General features: G+C 56.9%; 8 protein-coding genes across 8 annotated transcripts; 4 read left to right on the top strand and 4 right to left on the bottom strand.

The window, feature by feature from the left end:
• Window positions 1-237: 237 nt before the first annotated feature.
• On the top strand, window positions 238-2,474 carry B0H18DRAFT_1080830 (uncharacterized protein; the record flags this gene model as incomplete). The annotated part of the gene is made up of 8 exons (XM_048031288.1): window positions 238-419; window positions 446-686; window positions 748-1,135; window positions 1,156-1,199; window positions 1,261-1,750; window positions 1,807-2,034; window positions 2,095-2,388; window positions 2,446-2,474. 8 exons carry the CDS (start codon window positions 238-240, stop codon window positions 2,472-2,474), a joined length of 1,896 nt encoding a protein of 631 aa, XP_047900845.1.
• Window positions 2,475-2,721: 247 nt separating this feature from the next.
• Window positions 2,722-4,373, bottom strand: B0H18DRAFT_1090911 (PCI-domain-containing protein; the record flags this gene model as incomplete). Its single annotated transcript, XM_048032273.1, has 7 exons — window positions 4,287-4,373; window positions 4,038-4,230; window positions 3,841-3,982; window positions 3,571-3,789; window positions 3,243-3,505; window positions 3,037-3,186; window positions 2,722-2,984 (listed from the first exon to the last, which is right to left on the bottom strand). Exons 1-7 carry the CDS (start codon window positions 4,338-4,340, stop codon window positions 2,722-2,724), a joined length of 1,284 nt encoding a protein of 427 aa, XP_047900844.1. The 5' UTR covers window positions 4,341-4,373.
• A 116-nt stretch (window positions 4,374-4,489) lies between these two features.
• On the top strand, window positions 4,490-7,586 carry B0H18DRAFT_853 (vesicular-fusion protein SEC18). The gene is made up of 9 exons (XM_048039620.1): window positions 4,490-4,803; window positions 4,856-4,978; window positions 5,057-5,512; window positions 5,566-5,723; window positions 5,776-5,948; window positions 6,005-6,139; window positions 6,192-6,658; window positions 6,710-6,990; window positions 7,044-7,586. The coding sequence occupies exons 1-9, from the start codon at window positions 4,613-4,615 to the stop codon at window positions 7,472-7,474; spliced, it is 2,415 nt and encodes an 804-aa protein (XP_047900843.1). The 5' UTR covers window positions 4,490-4,612; the 3' UTR covers window positions 7,475-7,586.
• Window positions 7,587-7,886: 300 nt separating this feature from the next.
• On the top strand, window positions 7,887-10,144 carry B0H18DRAFT_866522 (uncharacterized protein; the record flags this gene model as incomplete). Its single annotated transcript, XM_048039787.1, has 3 exons — window positions 7,887-8,033; window positions 8,107-8,220; window positions 8,273-10,144. The coding sequence occupies 3 exons, from the start codon at window positions 7,887-7,889 to the stop codon at window positions 10,142-10,144; spliced, it is 2,133 nt and encodes a 710-aa protein (XP_047900842.1).
• Window positions 10,145-10,455: 311 nt separating this feature from the next.
• On the bottom strand, window positions 10,456-14,416 carry B0H18DRAFT_1080825 (uncharacterized protein; the record flags this gene model as incomplete). Its single annotated transcript, XM_048031287.1, has 10 exons — window positions 10,456-10,843; window positions 10,865-11,169; window positions 11,191-11,402; window positions 11,431-11,485; window positions 11,512-12,489; window positions 12,543-13,127; window positions 13,176-13,230; window positions 13,255-13,757; window positions 14,060-14,222; window positions 14,274-14,416. 10 exons carry the CDS (start codon window positions 14,414-14,416, stop codon window positions 10,456-10,458), a joined length of 3,387 nt encoding a protein of 1,128 aa, XP_047900841.1.
• Window positions 14,417-14,556: 140 nt separating this feature from the next.
• On the top strand, window positions 14,557-15,957 carry B0H18DRAFT_781 (Orm1 type endoplasmic reticulum protein). The gene is made up of 5 exons (XM_048039246.1): window positions 14,557-14,634; window positions 14,681-14,819; window positions 14,896-15,008; window positions 15,062-15,376; window positions 15,439-15,957. Exons 1-5 carry the CDS (start codon window positions 14,632-14,634, stop codon window positions 15,610-15,612), a joined length of 744 nt encoding a protein of 247 aa, XP_047900840.1. The 5' UTR covers window positions 14,557-14,631; the 3' UTR covers window positions 15,613-15,957.
• B0H18DRAFT_1080824 (uncharacterized protein) lies at window positions 15,928-17,359 on the bottom strand (the record flags this gene model as incomplete). The annotated part of the gene is made up of 7 exons (XM_048031286.1): window positions 15,928-16,020; window positions 16,082-16,312; window positions 16,385-16,448; window positions 16,535-16,735; window positions 16,788-16,851; window positions 17,120-17,225; window positions 17,258-17,359. The coding sequence occupies 7 exons, from the start codon at window positions 17,357-17,359 to the stop codon at window positions 15,928-15,930; spliced, it is 861 nt and encodes a 286-aa protein (XP_047900839.1).
• Window positions 17,360-17,558: 199 nt separating this feature from the next.
• Window positions 17,559-18,913, bottom strand: B0H18DRAFT_965121 (uncharacterized protein). Its single transcript, XM_048043235.1, has 5 exons — window positions 18,643-18,913; window positions 18,461-18,582; window positions 18,115-18,408; window positions 17,989-18,047; window positions 17,559-17,929 (listed from the first exon to the last, which is right to left on the bottom strand). Exons 1-5 carry the CDS (start codon window positions 18,765-18,767, stop codon window positions 17,795-17,797), a joined length of 735 nt encoding a protein of 244 aa, XP_047900838.1. The 5' UTR covers window positions 18,768-18,913; the 3' UTR covers window positions 17,559-17,794.
• Between the last annotated feature and the right edge of the window lie 475 nt (window positions 18,914-19,388).

The following is a 19,388-nucleotide window of genomic DNA, read 5'->3' as shown; positions in this document are numbered from 1 at the left end:
GACGCTCTGTGCTCATCGCGCGACTACCTGGGCCTGCGTCTCGTTTTACTATTGTCAGGACCAGAGTGGCCGTCTCTGCAGCATCATCTTCAATGACAAACACTTGACAAAGACATCCATCCCCAGAGCGCTGTTATGTGGCAGGCGGAGGCACACGTGTACCCGCCACTTCCTTCTTAGACCCTGCATCACCATCGAGCCGGAGAGCAGACTAGATAGGTGCTGCTCCAGACCAAAATGGCAGAAGACGAGACCATGGGGCAGGACCAGTCGCACTCAAAGACCAATGGCCACGGCCTCTCTCTCGACGGCATCCTGAACGGAGAACACGACAACCTAGAGCACTCGGTGTCCAAGGACGAAGCTCCGACGGAGGAGGGCCTTACGGAGAGTGTGGTTGCCCAGGGCTTCTGCATCGAGTGCGAGGGTGAGTAGTCGGCTGCAGTCGAACGAACGGGATGTGCAAATGTCCTTTAGACCAGCCTGCACAGCTTTTCTGCGAGACATGCAACGACGAATTTTGTGAAGTCTGTTTCGCTGCGCAACATCGCAAAGGGTCACGCAAACGCCATGCGACAAAGCCTCTACAGAGTGTGCGGAGCGAGAAGAAGGCGAAGCTGCAAGAAGGTGAACCAGGCGAGACTGCCGTCCCAGCCCCGGGTACGCAGGGTTCGAACGGAGATGCAGTAAGTAGTACATGTTCATGAGCACGCCACCTTCAACGAAACATAATAACGCGCTACATAGATGCATGTTGATGACGACTCCGATGACGAACTGGAGGATATCGCGGCAGCAGCCGCGGAGAAGAGTACTCTCGCAGATGAAGCTACGGTTGGCGAGTGGTTCGTCGACAGGGCGAAGTTCATTCCCGTGCGTTTAACCCTGGGCGAGCGCAAGTACCTCCGGCTGCTGGAAGCCGCACTCAACGTGTCAGAGTACACGGACAAAATTGATACCCTTGGTTTCGGCCTCTCGAAGGCGAAGCGGATCGTGCACCAAATTCGCGAGCTATGCGCCATCATGTCTGGACTGGTTCTGTCGGCGGACTACAAACAGGGCCAGGAGCTCTTCCAGGACCGCGACTTTGCCGCCAATGAAGAGTTCTACCAGCAGATCTTTGAGTTGGGCCGCCGTCATAAATCATGAGCCCAGACAAGATGAGGGCCACATACGGAAAGCTGATGTATCTCCTGCAGGTTAGCTTGTCTCTGTCTTCTGAATCTTGGTCTGTGTAAAACCCGCCCGTCATGTGTGTAGGACAGCCAAACGCCCGATGTCAAGGACCTCCTTGGCTTCACATGTGTCAAGCCCATCAAGACCGTCTATGCTATCCTAGAGGAGCACGATGCAGTCGATCTCCTGCGCGACGACCTCGTCGCGACCGCAACCAAAGAGATATACTCCGAGGGCCGTACAAGACGAGAGATCCAGAAGGACATCAAGTCCAAAGAACGCGCCATCGAGTCGCTCTCGGCGAAGTACGTTCGGGAAGGGCTCAGCCAGGAGCAGATCCGCCAGTGCTTGTACAGTATCGGTGACAACCACGCGTTCTTGCGTACCAACCGCGATCCATGCGACAAGATGATCACGTACCTCAAGAAGTACTTCAGCCCGAACAACGCGAAGGACCCGAAGAGCAGCCTGGCGATCAGGAGCGGAAAGGGCGGGGCGCGCCTCACGCACGATCACTCGAAGCAGTATGCCTATGTAATTCAAAGCCTGACGCTCTGGCGCGAGGTTCTGCATGGTCCGTATCCTATCAAGGCCATTCAGCGGTACTTTCCGGGACTAAGCTGTGTGTAGACATGTTCCGCCTCTGGTCGCTCGCCGAGCAGGACCTGCTATCAGAAAATGCGCCATACCGCCTGCGCGACACGGGTCAAGGCCTGAACCGTGTACAAGCTGCACCCAAAACCTCGCGCATGATGCACGTCATCCTCAATCGTGCACAGAAGAGCATCGGGTCGTGGGTCGGCTCGTCGGTTATCCACATGGGTGACCACAACGTGCCGAATGCGCTCATGTTCATTGGTGAGCATTCAATTCATTCTCTTTAGCGATAAGGGACGCATTGTTGACCTTTATGCGAAGACAAGTACTCCCAAATCTATCGCATCCTTCTCCCTATCTGCAACACCCTCCAGCAAATCCCCAAGCTCGCAGAGAGCAGCCCTGCGCTCCGGTCCTACTTCGACGACGAGTTCGGTAGCGTGGACAACTGCTGCAGAGAGATCCTTGGCGACTTCTTCCGCCATGGCTTCGACGGCTCGGGCGCGGGCAACTACTTCGATGCGGGCTCTTGCATCGACGGTCGGCTCACGAGTGCGTGGAACTGGTGCTCGGAGCTGGAGAAGAAGCGCTTCTTCCCTGTGTTCTTGCTTAGCGGTGAGTCCTTCGCGATTGGTCCGCCAGGCGACTAACGACTGACGACTTGTCACGCAGGATTCATTGGCTTTGACGGAGAGTGGTGACCGGCTTGGGCATGCTCTCAACCTATCTACCGTTGCACTATGGACTTTGCTTTGCGCCATCACAACCAAAATATAGACCGCATCGTGCGGAGCATTGACCGCGCATCTGTATCGTCGAGCCCCAGATTGCATATGTACCACAATACAGCATAGCACCTATAGCACTTACACATCATCTAGAGTAACATGATACAGCTACTTGGGAAGCATTTCCCTTTTTCCATACCTAGCACTACAACAGTCAGCTTCAAGCCGCAGCTGCAGCCGTTTGTGGTGCTGCGGCGGGTGCCTCGGTGGCCGGGTTCGCGTTTGTCACGGCTTCCGCGCCGCCTCGTCGCTGGGCTACCGCGACGACGTCGAGGACGCTTGCGATGCCGGCTTTCCATGCGTGCAGGCGCTGCTCGAGCAATTCCCATTGTGGGCGCTCGAAGGAGCGTGCGGTTGCGCGTGTTACGTAGAGGATTTGTGTCTTTTGCGAGAGGCGACCAGAGACAAGGCCAGCACGGATGACTGTGAACGATGTGGATAAATAGGTGGGTTGCAAGAGTAGAGTAATACTCACCGTCGATAACCCACCGCTCGACTGCCGAGGGTTCAATCTGAACTGTGGAGGCGATGGTGGAGTAGGGTAGCTCGCGCCCAATGTTTTGGAAGGCAAGGCTGGTCAGGGCAAGTAGACGAATCTTGTGCTCAAGCAGAGCCTTGTCGAGATCTACCTCGTTATTAGCACCTTCCGAATGGACACGCTCTACGACCAATCACACTCACTGTATTTAGCGAAAGCATCTGCGTGACCATCCGCCCAAGCCTGGAACTCGGATAGCCCCTCGTTGATGAATATCCTCAGCAATGAGAACAGCTCATGATTCTGGGCTGCGACGACGGCGTCTAGCCGGAAGAGCGCATCGAAGTCGAAGAGGGAGGGAAGGCGGAGGGCAGAAGCAATGGCGTCGACTGCAGCAGCTTGTGCTGCAGGTGAGTCGGAGGGGAGAGAACGGACGTAAGAAAGCGTGTAATCGTATGCGGTTGCACTGCGTATGCCAATGCGGGTTGAGGTCAGGGGACTGATGGACGGAAACAAATTGGGCAGACGCACAGTTGGCCGCACTTGGCAAAGGACGCAGAGACGAGCTGCAGGAAGCTGCTCTTGTCTTCTGAGGGTACATCCCATTCCGATACCCACTTCTCCACGTCTGAGCGAGTGAGATTGAGAAGTTCGATCTCGTCCTGGTCTCCGGCAAGTTGAAGGAGGGTGTTGTGAACAGGTAACCGTAGACTCGATCGGCGAGGAAGTGCGTTGACAATATTGGAGAGTCTGCGCGCGATATAGTGAGAGTGGTACATATTTGAGGAAGACGGGACGTACATTCGGTACTTCACAAATGTTTGGTGGTCAGCAGCAGCGACGGTCTCAAGCAGGGCCGCTAGGTGGTCTTTGGTCTCGGGAGTATCGAGAGGAAGCAGAGTGACAAAATGTGAGAAGAGGAGGTTGAAGAATCCTTCAATCTCTGCATGCCCGCTGTTCAGGATATGCTGAAGTGATTCATGTAATTGACCGCGCACCCTTGTCTGAGCCATCTCCCAAGCCCTTCACCTCTCCCAACACTGCAGTGAACACTTTCGCCCGTCGAGGCTCATCTTCCTCGATCGGCTTCTGTCCTTCAGCGGTTTCGAGAAGATCGGCGAAAGGCTGCACAAAAAGCGGGCGTTCCTCCTCGGGACGAGTGCGCGCAATGTAGTCCACAAGCTCGCGAACCTAACCAGTCCCCTGGTGAGTACAAAGCAGACATATAAGCTGGAGCGTTTGCTTGCCTGCTCCTGGAATGTGCCCTCCGCGAACACGGACACTGCGTCTGTTGGTGGCATTTTGTCGAGTCGATGTATGGGTGAAGCAGCCGTGGGAGATCTCGAATCTGCAAATTCCGTACCAACCCTAACCTGGCCAACTCGAGATACTGAACCACGTGCGCAGTAGGATTCCGATCTGAGATGCGTCGCGGTGCACTGCGCGCCCACAGCCGCCCATCCCCAGCCACGACCACGGCTTGACGACCACCTCGCACGCCGGCACACCTCGTCGCACCGCCATATAGAGCTCGAGATATAGCGAGGATACCCCGCAACATTGGCTAGCAACGATGAGCTTCTTCCGCTCAGGCAGCAACACCCCGCAACCAGGGCAGGCCCCATACTCTCGTGTCCCTCCGGGAGGGAGCTACCGCGATCAGGAGCCTGCAGCACGGCCGCACAGAGTACCACCTAGATATGACGAACCTGCAGAGAAGCGAGGATATGACTCCCGCAGACCTGGGGCGCAAACCCGGGGAAGGTGCGCAGTGACCGTCTCATCCGGTGCGATGTATGCTTGACCGGTTTGTCAGCTTCGGTGTAGCATCGGCACCAAGCGATATATTGGCACTTTCAAATTGCCTCATCGTACACCCGTCTGACTTCTCCCAGGGACAGCATGTCCTGGTCAAGCAGCAATTCCCGCTCACGACTCGGTAAGCACTCGCTTCGCCAAGCATTCTATCCTGTAGTGCGACCTGCAAGTCCAACAAGCTGATTGTCCGGTAAACTAGGCACGACAACACAGGCAAGCTCGCTCCGGGCACGATTGGTGCCTCCGCCACCCAACGGCAATGGATCGGGCTCTCGCTCACCGGCGACGAAGTGACCGTCGAGTCCATGAGCGTGCCGCCCTACCTCCAGTCTGTCGATATGGAAGTCAGCTTCCTCCGCCGCGGGCACGAGGGAGCCGAGCAGTTCTCTGCGGATGAGATGGCGCGCAACTTCATCAAGGCGTTCAGCGGGATCGTCCTCGCCGTTGGCGAGATCCTCGTGTTCGAGTTCCACGGCCAGAACTTGAAGGCGGTCGTGAAGGGCCTACATGCGGTGGACCTTCCTTCGAAGGGTGGAGCGACGGAGGGACAGCATGCCCATACGCACCATCCGCACGGAGTGGTGATGGAGAAGACAGACATAACTTTCATCAAGGCCAGCGACAGCTCGATTAAGATCAAGTCGAGTGCAAAGAAGTACGGTCAATTGCACATCTGTTATCTAGCAAGCTCACATGCATGGGATACAGGGCTCCCCCGAATGCCATTCTCGCTCCTAACTTCAAGTTCGAGGACATGGGTATTGGTGGTCTCGACTCCGAGTTTAGCGCGATCTTCCGTCGTGCCTTCGCCTCGCGCGTGTTCCCGCCTGCCCTCGTAGACAAGCTTGGCATCACGCACGTCAAGGGTGCGTCAGTTTGAAACTTTGCAAGAAGCAATGAGTATTGAAAGACCATTAGGCATCCTCCTTCACGGCCCACCTGGAACGGGTAAGACCCTAATGGCCAGGCAAATCGGCAAGATGCTCAATGCCCGCGAGCCGAAGATCGTCAATGGTCCTGAGATTCTCAACAAGTTCGTCGGTGCCTCGGAAGAGAACATCCGAAAGCTTTTCGCGGATGCCGAGAAAGAGGTTTGTGATCTCTGTGCGAGGCCCACTGGCTGGTACTGACGTGCGTATATCACCAGTACAAGGCGAAGGGCGACGAGAGTGGCCTCCATATCATCATCTTTGATGAATTGGATGCTATCTGCAAGCAGCGTGGGTCGACAGGTGGCGGCACCGGCGTTGGCGACAGTGTCGTCAACCAGCTGCTCTCGAAGGTATGTCACCTACTCGACCGGTTATATATGCGACTGACATGCCTGCTCCCAGATGGACGGTGTTGACCAATTGAACAACATCCTCCTCATCGGCATGACGAACCGTCTCGACATGATCGACGAGGCGCTCCTCCGTCCGGGCCGTCTCGAAGTGCACATGGAGATCTCGCTGCCCGACGAGAGGGGCCGGCTGCAGATCCTGAGCATCCACACCTCGAAGATGCGCCAGAACGGCGTGATGGCGCCGGACGTGAGCCTCGACGAGCTCGCCGCGCTGACGAAGAACTTCTCGGGTGCGGAGATTAACGGCCTGGTGAAGAGCGCAACCAGTTTCGCGTTCAGCAGGCATGTGAAAGTCGGCACGCTCGCGGGCATCTCGGATGATATCGAGGACTTGCTGGTGAACCGAGATGACTTCATGAATGCGTTGGATGAGGTGCAACCGGCGTTTGGTGCGTCGAAGGAGGAGCTCGAGCAGGTTGTCGAGAACGGGATCATCCACTTCTCGTCTGTCATGATGTGGTGTTCATCTGCCTGTATACAACTCGGAAGCTGATGACGTCTGCACAGGACATCTGCGCTCTGGCAAGCTCTTCGTCGACCAAGTACGGGTATCTACACGTACGCCGCTTGTCAGCGTGCTCCTGCACGGCCTCCGGGCTCCGGCAAGACGGCGTTGGCAGCGACGATCGCCCAGGCCTCGCAATATCCGTTCATGAAGCTGCTGACGCCCGACAGCATGGTCGGCTTCTCGGAGTCGCAAAAGGTCGCGGCGATCCACAAGGTGTTCGCCGATAGCTACAAGAGCCCGCTCAGTGTCATTGTTGTCGACAACATCGAGCGACTGCTAGGTGAGCACCAGCTGACTTGCGAATGAGATTCGTCTGGCTAATATCGCTGCCAGACTTCACCGCGATTGGGCCGCGGTTCTCCAACACGGTCCTGCAGACCCTGCTCGTGCTCCTCGCGCGGAGGCCGCCCAAGGGCCGCCGCTTGCTGATCCTTGCTACGTCATCTCTCCGGCCGGTCCTTACGGACCTGGGCATCTCTGAAGTCTTCGACTCCGAGCTGCGCGTCCCGCCGATTTCCAGCCTTCGCGCGGTGGTCCGTGTGCTCGACGAACTCGAGATATTCCCGAACGACACCGAGCGCCGCCAGACGATCGGTATGCTGCAGCAAGCAGGCTTTGGTAGCATGGACGCGCCGGACGACGACGCATCGTCGAGGCTGAACATCGGTGTGAAGAAATTGTTGAGTATCGCGGAGATGTCGCGCCAGGAGCCGGAGGAGACTGCAGAGAGACTGACTCAGTCGCTGATGGGCCTGGGGATGTAGAATATAGTGTACATGTACTTGCAACGGAACCGGACGATCAATAAGTATTGTAGTAACGGTATCAGTTGTGCGGTCGGCCTGTTGAATCTTGGACGTTCAATATGCACGAGGCAGCCTCGAACCCGCGGCATGGGCTGGACGCGGCGCCGCGGCGAGACAAGTGGTGCACGTGGATAGCACGCAGGCTACGCAAGAGCGCGGCAGCGGAGGCGAGCGCGCCGGATTTCGAGCGGTCGCACAACGGTCGCAAACGGTCGCAACTTTCTCTTCGCTTTCGTCCGTGCGCTATGTTTCTTCGCCGTGCCTCGCTTTAATTCTCACTCAAGGCCTTCTGCGAGTCAGCAAGCTCCCACCACCCTGCGCCCATGCTCTGCACACCATTTCTCCTCTCTCCTCGCCAGAGTCGCCGCCGATGTCCTTTACCTTCAAGTGGCCCCGTTTCTCCGACCAGTTTCACGCCGATGCCATCCAGATGCTCACCGCCGCCCTCAACAAGGGCAACAAGCCACCTGTCATAGCCGACAAGATAGAGGTCGTCGAGCTTGAGATGGGTACCCAAGTCCGTCTACACCGCACTCCGTTCCCCGCCCCGAGCGCTGATTTGCGGCGCCGTCGCGTGCACCTCCCCTTAGCCACCAGAACTCGAGATTAGAGACATCGGCGAGCTTACTGTGGACCAGTTCCGAGGTATCTTCCGCCTCACTTACTCCGGCGATGCACACATAGTCCTCCGGACAAAGGTCCAGGTGCGCATCCCGTGCCCTACTAACGCGACCCGTCCGGTTGACTGCTACCCAGGCGAATCCACTCAACCACAAACAACCCGATATCCACCTCATGGGCGGCTCGAGAGGCATGCTCGCAGCCAAGCAGCCGCTCGTCGTCCCCATGCTCCTCCGCCTCTCCGGCTTCAAGCTCAACTCCTACGTCGTCCTCGTCGTCTCCCGCCAGAAGGGCATCACCCTCGTCTTCAAGACGGACCCGCTCCAGAACGTCGACATCAACAGCACGTTCGACTCCATCGCCGTCATCCAGAAGTTCATCCAGCGCGAGATCGAGGGGCAGCTCCGCCAGATGTTCAGGGAGGATCTGCCGGGCATCATACATCGCCTCAGCCAGCAGTGGGTCAAGGCCAAGGTCGAGGCGCCGTACCTCGCCAAGCGTCCGAGCCCGAGTGTCCGCCAGCGGCAGCGCGAGCGCGAGCGCGACCTCGACTCGATGTCGACGATGTCCAATGCGCCGTCGTACTACTCCTCGTACACCCCGTCCTTCCCGCCCGTAGGTCTGCAGCCGAGTCTGCTGCCGCGGTCATCGCCCGCGACACTCCACTTTTCTGCGCGTCCTCGTACGGCGTCGGTGGTGTCTAGTTTCAGTGCGAATCGCAGACAAACACCATCTGTTGTCTCTTCGCCTGCCTCTACGACACCGATGCCGACCGTGACCCCCGATAGCGCGACGTCTTCGTTCCCGGACATTGAAAACTTCGACCCAACATACGGCCTACGTCCCGAGGGGCTACCGAAGAAAAGTGTGTTCAGCGGATTTCGGAGTCTCTTCGCACCAAGCAAGGGTTTGGCAGACCTCGCCGAGGAACCGAGCGACATCGACGATTCCGTGGACGAGACGGGATCGCTCGGGACTGGCCAGTGGGACGACTTTCTTTCAGACTACGATCCCCCGCCATCTGTGGCAGAGCCAGAACTTGAGGACGAGGACGAGATGGAGTACGAGACTGTCCCTGCCGTTGGAGGTGGCACGATCACCCGTCCGCGGGTGTACCATTCACAGTCGCAGATCCTCTCCCAAATGGGGGACTCTCCGCCAGGAGGGCCGTCAAGACCTGCGCCAAGCGTGCGCTCGAGCACGAGTCGTCCTGCCGTGCGACCTCCACCCTTGAGCATCCCTTCGTCGTCTCGCCATGGACCCAACTACAATCCGTACTTTGCTGGTACGACGCCCTTCACCAGCAGGACACCGTCAAGACTGGGTATGGAGTCTTGGCGCGAAGACACCATGAACGCGAGCCAGTCATTCTCCAGCCTACCTCCGGTTCCACCACTCTATCGCTCTCCCCCGCTACGCCCGGGAAGCCCCTCGAGCCGTCTCTCTAGCGACATGACGCACTCTGTCCCGACGCCGCCCCCATCCGAGGGCGAAGCAGGCATCCGCGCCCCACGCCCGCGGCGGCTATCAGCCACCTCGTCCACTCTAGATAGATTTCAGCCTAGTTCTCCTATGGATTCCGACTTTACAGACCACGACCCGAAAATCGTCCTTCGCCCCACGGTCAACAACTCTATTTCGAAGCTCTCCACACTCTCCAACTCGAACCACACCCTCTCGCCGTACACCCGCACGCTCGAGCACTTTACCGTCCGCAGCGTCCCGCCCCGTGATGCGTCGTCCATTGGGCCCGTGTCGAGCGTCGAGAAACAGCCTGTCAGGGCCAAGCGGAAGCGCATGTATCGTCTTGGCGGCAGGCCCGCGCAGCCGCCGGGCGCTGGCGACGCTGGTGCTGCAGGCCCGCCGTCGTCGTCGCCGCGGCCGGTGTCCGAATTTGATGCGTCCGAGATGGACCGCTACTTCCGCTCGAACGATGATCTTCTGCCCCGCTACCCCGATCACATCGCGCTACCAAACGCGCGCCGCCGCGTCCCGTATCAATCGTAATCTGGCCCTGTATCTCGCGTACCTTACCTGCCCTGTCCATGTATGTCAGCTGCTCTAGTCTTTACCGTAGCCACTCAGTCGTGTAGATCTGCATCTTCTCCTGCTTGTGTATCCTCTCTTTCGTTCCGCATTGTTCACATCGGGTTAAACGGCGGCGGGAGGACCTGGAAGCCGTCCGCGGCAAACGGCATGTTCATCGACACGGGCACTGGCATTGCTGGCACTGCTACTAATGTAGGCGACGTCGACGCCGCATTCTCGAATTCCTAAACGCGCCCCCCGAACGCGCCATCAGCGTGAAGGGTTAAAGGTCAAACGACCATCGCTACACCTACGTCTACGTGCATACTCGGCAACCGGCTTGTGTTCTGCCTCGCCGAGGGCGTCTGCCGTAGCTGCCTGAAATCGTTGTTACTGTATGTTTTTGTCAGCCCTGTTGACGCGGGCGAGCGTATCAGGGCGGGTGGTGAGATCGTCACGAGCCCTAGTACATCCTGGTTGAGTGCCCTACGTGGCGGGGTAGACGGTACGGGTATATTGGGTTGCAGGAGGTCTTCGACATCTTGGAGGGGAAGTTCGATGGACTCCGGCAGAGGTATCGGTGGATTAGGGAGGATTATGTCTTGTACGTGTACTTTCTCTTTCAAAGAATCCCAACGTTCGCTCTGCTCATGTGAGATGACCTCGCGGACGCGGTCGCTGAAGTCCGCCCAGGCTGACGGTGTGATGCTCAACGTCGTCACCCCAGAAGCGGATTTCGATGTATTGATGCGCCAATCTAGCAATGGGAGGCATCTGGACTGACATGATGTTGTGTCCCAGCCGGTCGTGTTCTTCCCATAGCGATCGAGAACAGCATCGAGTTCTTGGTGAAGCATGTCCAAGAATTTGTCGGGTATTGTCGTGGATGTTAGGATGGCAACGGCGTCGTCAAGGGAGTCTTTATCCAGTTCGTCATCGGGTCCTACGAAACGCAACAATGCAATAGCGAGGGCTGCACGAAGATCTGTGTCCAACCTTGACCACTGTGTCGCAACAGTCTGTACTAGTTCAGTAAGAACAGGTATAGATAATCGTTGGTCAAGGAGTGACAGTAGGCAGGTCGTCAAGATCGAACTCGCATCTTGGCCCGTAGCAAGGCAGTCGACCAAAATTCTGGTCGAGGTCGAAGAGGGTTGTGCGAGGTCAAGCAGGAATCTCAGCGCCATCGTGATTTGGTATTGCCGCACCACGCGTTCATGCAGCTGCACGGTAGGGTCTTCCAGCAGCCTCAGAGTGTGCAAAACTCTTCAGCTCCTCGTTGATCAACCACTCCGCGACGCCCACGGTACCACGATCCAGCTGCACAGTCGTTTCACAAAATGCACCTTGTTCTCCGTGTCGAGCACCCTGCAGAACCGCCAGAGGTCCGGCATCATAAGCGGTACAACGCGCTGCGTCCACCCCGCCTCATTCTCATCGCCGACGTCGGACATCGGCAGGAGGTAGTCGATGAGGCACAGGACCTGGAGGAGATGATGGACTGGGTCCCGGTTGTCGACGTGTAAGCCATGCCGGAGGAGGGTCTTCAGGACGACTTCCGCGCCAACCTTGACGCCTTCCTGTGAGGAGGTAGCAGAGAGCATGCGCACGACGTCAATGGACGACTGGCGCGCCTCCTCGGCGGCGACGCAAGTGGGGCTCGACTGGGAATAGAGCATGTCCGCTGCGTCGGTGCAGACGAAGAGATCGGCTACGCTTGCGGTAAGGACGCGCACGACGCGGCTGGGCAGGGGATAGGCCGGGAAGAGCCGCAACAATAGCTTGAGCAACTCGTCTGCCACGCGGAACAGGCCGCTCATGAGCTCCTGCGACTTCCGCGCTGGGGGACTCAGGGTGAAATGGCTTTTGATCTCGTTCACGAGGGGCCCAAAGATGTCCACGAGGTGGCCGACGAGCCCACGGGAGCCTTCGTGCCAGAAGTCTTGGAGGACGTCGTACTCGCGGTCCTTGCGCAACTCCTCGTCGATTACAGCGAACGCTACCCGCATAGCACGAAGATGCTTCAGCGTGGGCGGGCGGTCTATGGGGCGGAGGAGCTCATCGACAGCGCCAGGCAGGCCATCGTCGGCGACGATGGCAGCTCGTCTCATCGACATCCGCTCTTCTTCTGTGATGAACGCGAGAGGAGGTTTGAGGCCTAGGATACAGTCAATGAAGTCAGGCTGCAGAATAGCCTGCGGGTCCTTGGCGAGGTTGACCAGAATATGCTCGGCGTCGACACCCGCTCGTCTTGGAGGATCATTGTCCATCATGCAGTCGAGACGGAAAACCATCTGCTTCAAGAGTAATAGATGGTTTACGATCTAGAAGCAAGTGAGTAACAACACACGAATGGCGCACGAGCCGCCCGACGCACCTCCCGATAGCCATCTACCCCCTGCCACAATCGGATGATCGCAAGGGCACGCTCCCGACAAAGCGTATGTGGCCATGCATCCGCAAATGCATACACCGCCAGCACTGCGGCAACACCAATAACGGCCCTCAGAAAAGCCACAAACTCATCATGCGATATTGATGACTTCAAGCTGCCGAACAGATATGGCGGGTGCGGTAGTGGGATAGGCATAGGTGGGTTCTCGCGCAGTGTCGCGGCAACGTCTTCATGCGTGACCATAGACTCAAGCCAGACGCCAAGTGCTGCTTCCTCCGTGCCTATCTCTTTGAGCAGCGTGGCCGCGGTGACGAAGTCACCCTGGGTGTTGGAAAGTGTGTCCTCTAGAATAACCCAGCCTTGTACGCGCGCCATCAGCTTGGTGGCTGCAGACCTGGTCTCGGCGTCGGCACTTGGGTCTTTACTGATTGTCAACAATGTTTGTAAGAAGTAGTCATTATTGAGGTGTCGAGCAATGTCGGAGTTAGTTGCGGCGTCGCGCAACCGAATCAGTGTGCCTTCATCCATGTTAGCCGAGTCGAAGACGGCAGAGACATCCAGCTTGTCCTGCATATCGCTGAGTTCATTTGACTGTTCGTAAAGCGAAGCGCTCACCACAAGAAACTTGGCCATGTTTGGATGTTGTGATGCGGCATTGCTCAAATAGTAGCTACGCGGAAGGCCTGAGTATCACTCTGGACGAGGGTAAGTTACTAAGTATGCATACAGCATGAAAGGACAATCGACATCTACCTTCTCACCCACTGATTGCGCCATGTTCTCTGCAAACCGAAGGAGAACCTCATCCTCGACATCGTCGGAGACAGGTCGTGTGGTCAGAACGGAGGCTTTCTCGAAGTCAATTTCTCCCGCATCGGCGTCAAGTTCGGCGAAGATGTACGGAAACTCGGGCAGATCCCAGTCGTCACTTGGAGGCTTGAGGCAGAAGACTAGCCGAATGGCGAGTGGAAGGGGCGGAGCGTCCGGAATGAGATTCAGCAGCTCCCGCGCGAGTGCAGATGGATCTAGCGAGTTAGACGGGTCTAGCGCTCGTGAGATCTGAACGGGCTCGAAGGTTGGCAAAGGCTTCGGTTCGTATGTTGTGGGTGGGGGCGGAAGCTCTGACATAACGTCGCCATAAATAGCCATGGAGACGCGTTCGAAGTTTCCCCTCACTATGATCAAGCGCGTGGCATACTGTGATATCGCTCGTTAGACATTCAGTTATATATATCACCCGGGTGCGAGGAGTGCGCACGCAGTGCTTGAATGAACTTATGCGCGGTAGCGAGAGGCATAAAGCAACAACAGACATGGCAATTGCGCTATTATGCGCGTCGAGTCCACCAATGCTGGAGCACTACCGCAAGAGCTTTGTTGCATCGACTTACACGATAGCACAATGCCGTCTAGTGTCACCAAATGTCTATCTCTATGGCGCACCACTCCGATGCCTGTATGCGCACTCCCGCCATCACAAAATACAACAGAAAACGCACCTCATTGCCCATGGGGACGGCAAAGTCCATCTCCCCACCTGCATAGGCGAGCGTTGTCGGGACCAGTGCATTGGTCGGCTTTGGCTTCTCCTTGCTATCTGGCCTGGCAACACGATATGCACTGAAGTATAGGTGAAGAAGAAAAGCCTGCGGCTCTGTTTCACTGTGTAGCAGGTAAGCGGCGTAGCCGTTATGCCTTGCAGCATGGACTGACCTGACTGTGGCATGGTGCTGCGCGAATGGACGCGCGTCCTTTGGGAAAATGCGAATGGACTGAACGCGTACGGGCGAGGAGAAGCGGATGGCGGCGAGGCTGCCGTCGCCAGAAGGCTCAAGGGTGCACCAGTGGAGGAGCATGCGCGGGCGCATTGGCCGGCGTGGGTTCTCGTTCTTGGGCGTGGCGGAAACAAAGCGTAGCGTAGCCACTCTAACGATTAGCGCGCATGGCCCCCATATAGTGGGCGCCTATTCTGCTCGGAGCCGCCACGACTTGCTCTGCAACTGCAAGACTCCTCCGCAGAACTTCACGGTGTACCGCGCTCGCTCTCTTCGCACGTACCCGCTCGCTCGCCATGGCAAGCAGTATGCCTCGCCCACCTCTCCATCCCTCAGCCCGTGCAGGGCCTTTCCGTCCGCATCCCCACCCGCACCCGCAGCAGTAGTCTCGTCAAAGTGGAACAGGTCGGTGATAACTCGCAGGAGGATGCGCTCGACTCCGCAGTGTACGAAAATGTCAACGTGGAATGGGTCAATCGCAAAGGTGAGCACTTTGCAGACGATCTGCCGTACGGGCGCACCGCCACCGCTCTCCGTAACGACTGACACAATCTACACAGGTGCATGGCTGATCCACCCCGCCCTCATTTTTGCGGGCAAAATGGTCATCGACACTTTCCCGGGCATGAGACAGGATATTAGCTGGTTCCTGGTCAACCTCTCGTATCTGAGCGTACGTCGTCCGACCAGTGTCCGGCCGCAGCACACCCACTAACAGGCGCGCAGTTGACATACCTGATGTTCCACTGGGTCACAGGGATACCCTTCCAGTCCGATCTGCATGGTGGCGTGTATGACGAGCTGACTCTGTGGGAGCAAATTGACCAGGGTGCCCAGTACACCCCAGCGAAGAAGTGGCTCATGGTGGTGCCCATCCTCCTGTGCGTTATCACCTTCGTAGTGCTCCTTACCAAAAAAAATGCCACTGCTGACATCCTGACTAGCTTCCTCGCCTCCACGCATTACTCCGAGTACAACCCATGGATGTTCGCTATTAACCTCACCGCCCTCATCTTTGTGCTCATTCCGAAGTTGCCACAGGTGAGCGCCGGATCGAGTGCGCAGCCCGTGATAGCATCGCTGATCGTACGACTTCACACCAGCTGCACCGCCGTCGCGTGCGCTTCATGGTCGAGGATGAAGATCCGTCGCATGCAGGCACGCCCTCTGCTCCCAACACGCCGCGCTCTGGTTCGTGCACGCCGACGAGTGAGACACAGTTCAACATTCCGCAGATCAGGACTCCCGATGCGAATCAGTTCAGGACGGAGAAGTAACAGTGTTTCTGCATTCCTGCTGCTTTCTCTGGTTTCCTTTCGCACTTGGTCGTACATACATGCTAATTATCTATCGATCATCGCAATGCCCCTGGCGGTTTAACCTAAACTGTCGTCTCTATAATGCGCAACTCTTCCCGTCGTCTACTTACTTGGTGTAATACAAGGCCTCGCATAACGTGTGAGCGGCCGCATAGGTACTTCCTAGATCTAGGATCTTTGACCGCGTTTGCTCGCACCACTCGTGCACGTTATGCCTTTGTCAACTCGCCGTATTGCTGGAGACGCAACCTGCAAATGTGTAGCATCAATTTCTCATCTCAACATGTACGACAGTGAGCACACGCACAGATTTCTGAGGAGCATCATGATCGTGACCTTGCCAATCGTCGGCATATACATCGATGCCTGAGCGAGCACAACCCATCAGCAACCCGCGCACACGCGGCGCACCGCCACGCCGACGCACCTTCTCGCGCACGTCCGCCTCGAAGTTCTTGTCTGCGGCGACGTTCACGCAGACACAGCCATCCTTGAGCCATGCAGTCTTAACCTTATACTCTGCGCTGGGCACGGCAGAGACGACGACGTCGGAGAGCGCGAGGCACTCTTGGAGGGAAAGCGTACAGGGGTGCACAACGTGCCTCGGGTGGAAGCGGCGCTGTGCGTCTGAGCTTTGTTGTGGGCGTTTGGTGTACTCCTGTGAAGGTTTTTATAAATTGGGTGAATGCGAGTGCGAGTGGAGTACACACCTGGATTAGTCGATGTCGACGGAGTAGACACGCGCACCATCATTTGCGAGAAGTGCTGCTAGAGGGCGACCAACGACCTCAGACCTACGTGCGTCTCGTCAGTCCCTTTGCATTGCTGGCGGTATGAGAGGCCCCATTGGTAGGAAGACCTACCGGTTGATGACCGTAACGGTTTGCCGTATGCGCGGTCGCCATATGGAAGGATCTTGTTATACACGCCGATGTGTTCCAGACATTTGACGACAGCTAGGGGTGTGCAAGGTAGAATGGATTTGACCGTGCCCGCCGGGGGCTGATCCTCGACTGCGGGCTCAGGCGCGGAAGTGGGAGGCACTGAGGAGATCAAGGACTTCGGGTCCAGGTAACGGATGCTGCGGAGCATATGACATGTAGCTCTGTTCGTAAAATGTTAACGACACGCACTTGTGGTACAGGTTATAATGGAACTTGAAGTGCAGTCCCTCGACGTCTTTAAAGGTGACACAACCTTGCAAGTCGTTCAAGCAGGCCGAATCCACGCCTTCGATGTCTCGCTTACCTGCTGAAGATATGATCCTACAGACGATACCCTCTCAATTCATCGTTCCTTCTCAGTATAGCTCAGACAAACCTGCTGCACACCAAAGATGGGTATAGACCTTCATTCCGAACCAATCTACATGAACTCGCGTACAGATATGAAGGACAGGTACGCAGCCTACCATGATCCCATCCACGCTCTCGTCCTCGTTCGCCTCAATAATCGCCTCCTCCACCCATCTCCTCCGCCCAGCGCCGGGTCCGCCGCGGCCCGATCCGCTTCAGCACGAACTCGACGCCGAGGGCGATGCATTGCTTCTGCGTGAACTCGGCATAGAATTGCTCGGTGCCGCGGACGTCGCGAGGATGCCGACGAGCTTGGCACGCGCGGACGCGCAGCGAGCGTTGCCTTGATCTCGTCGCGGAAGACATTGCGATAGTGTCGCCTTGAGGAGGACGCCCTTGCCGGCCGACATTGCAGTGGGTGAGAGAAGGGTACGGGTGAAGAGATAGATGCGGGCGGGCGAGTGAGCGTGCGGGGCAAGAAAGCGGAAAACAAATTGCTGAACGCGATCGAGTCAATCCGACGCGTCAATTAATGAGACACGGATCACATGACACGCGTCTTGCTTCGGCCCTTGGGAACAGGCACGCGAAGTCGAACTCGAAGCCTGGAGAACTTCCCGAACCGCCCCGAAGCCCCACCCTAACAAACGGAGCACACTGCAGGAACACCGCAAAATATGGGAGAATAATTACACGACATAGAAACTTTAGTCTGATGGAACACAAAGCAGATACAAGGCCAGCGGGAGCGTCCGATGAGTATTCGAAGTCATAACCTACAACGCAAGCTACAGAAAGTTTCCATTCAGCATTAGCTACAAAAGGCGTGGTATCTCTGTTCAATCTTAGCCGTGGACAACCCCGTTGACCTTCGCCGGGCCTTCCTCATCAACGGACATCAGGCTGTCTTCGTCGACGCTATGGTCGACAGAGGCCTCCTCGTCTTCCTCATCCTCCTGCTCCATGAGCTTCGCAGCCATCTGTTGAAATCGACCGGAACATGAGGTACATGTAGCGATGATCGAGCGGCGGCACGAACCTTCATCGCTTCCGCCTCATTCGAATAGTGCCTACCACGGCCCTGACGAACGCAGCGTGCTTCGCGGCGGCTGACATATGGATCCAATGAGATTCAGTGTAATTGTGGATGGGCGTGGTGACGTACTCTCTTCGTCCATCTCCTCAAACTCGATCTCATCCCCAGGCTGTCGGCCATCCAGTCTGATCGTCTCACGGGCGTCATCGGGAAGGTTGAAGCTGGTGCTCCGGCTGGATCGCCCGCTGTCGGGGCGTCCTGATGGCGTCGAGGTGCGACCAGCGCTGGAGAAGGATGTGCGGCGGGAGGAAGGCGCAGAGCCACCGCCTGTTGCCCCGGTGCTGCTCGTTGGTGAGGCGGCGCGCTCGGGGGATAGCACGGTGGGACTCGTGGTTCTGCCATTGAGATCAAGAGCCGGGATGTCTGCGCCAGATATGAGGTTTACTGCGCATGCAGTATTGTAATGAGTGCTCACCGCTCTCGACTGTATCTGTCTCCGCGTTGTACCTTACATACGGGGTCTTTGGCTCCGTGATCTTCATCTGGCTGTCCTTCTGCGCCTCCGTAAGCGCGAGATTTTCCTCATCCCATTGCAGGCTAAGCAACATGTAGAGCGATCAGCACGTACACAGACGGCGATGCTACATAGACACTCACTGCTGAGGGGTGTGATTCACTGGAGGAGCGTTCTTTAGGATACCCTTGGGTTTGAAGTTCGAGCGTGACATGGGGGGCTGGTGAGGGGGAGGAGTAGCAGACCCGGACATGACTTCAGTAGACATGGTGGCTCCGGTATATCGAGTCCGATCAACAGATGTATGATGCGCGCCGTGTAATATGTGTAAGGGAGGGAGTTGCGCTGGAAGGTGGTTGGTAGTCAGGCAGGGTGAGCGTTCGAGGTCAAGTGGAGGTGGAGGGTCTTCATCCGGCTCGAAGTCGGCGACTCGCCAAACCGCGAGGCGCCCGCACCTCATTGCATTACGTCACGTGAAGGCTTCTTACAGTAAATAGACTGGACTGAATACCAGCAACTGACTGCCTTACATCGATGGCAATCACGGAGCTAGCTGACAACTACAAGAGCTACTTCCACGACAGGCCTCTATCACTCCCATGCTCGTGTGGGTTTTCGTGGGTTGTCCCATAGATATATGACCGCCGTACGGGTAAACAAGTTCACATCAGGCTCCCGAACGTTCCTGAATTTTGAATCCTTGCGCTGACCGCCATACTACTGCATGTAGGGCACTGTGCGAAGAAAGGAAGACCTTGACTACAGGCTTTCGTGTTCTCCGATCATGGAGTCGTCTTCGAAGCTCGATCACGGAGTGCTTCTTCATAATACATAGGCAGTGAGCAGGGAAGCTGATGTGGAGTACAATACATATTTGTTCGTACAATAG

Source organism: Fomitopsis serialis, assembly GCF_022376445.1.
Source record: "Fomitopsis serialis strain Sig1Antser10 chromosome Unknown B0H18scaffold_1, whole genome shotgun sequence".
NCBI classification, from domain to species: domain Eukaryota; kingdom Fungi; phylum Basidiomycota; class Agaricomycetes; order Polyporales; family Fomitopsidaceae; genus Fomitopsis; species Fomitopsis serialis.
This window is presented reverse-complemented; position numbering and strand designations above follow the sequence as displayed.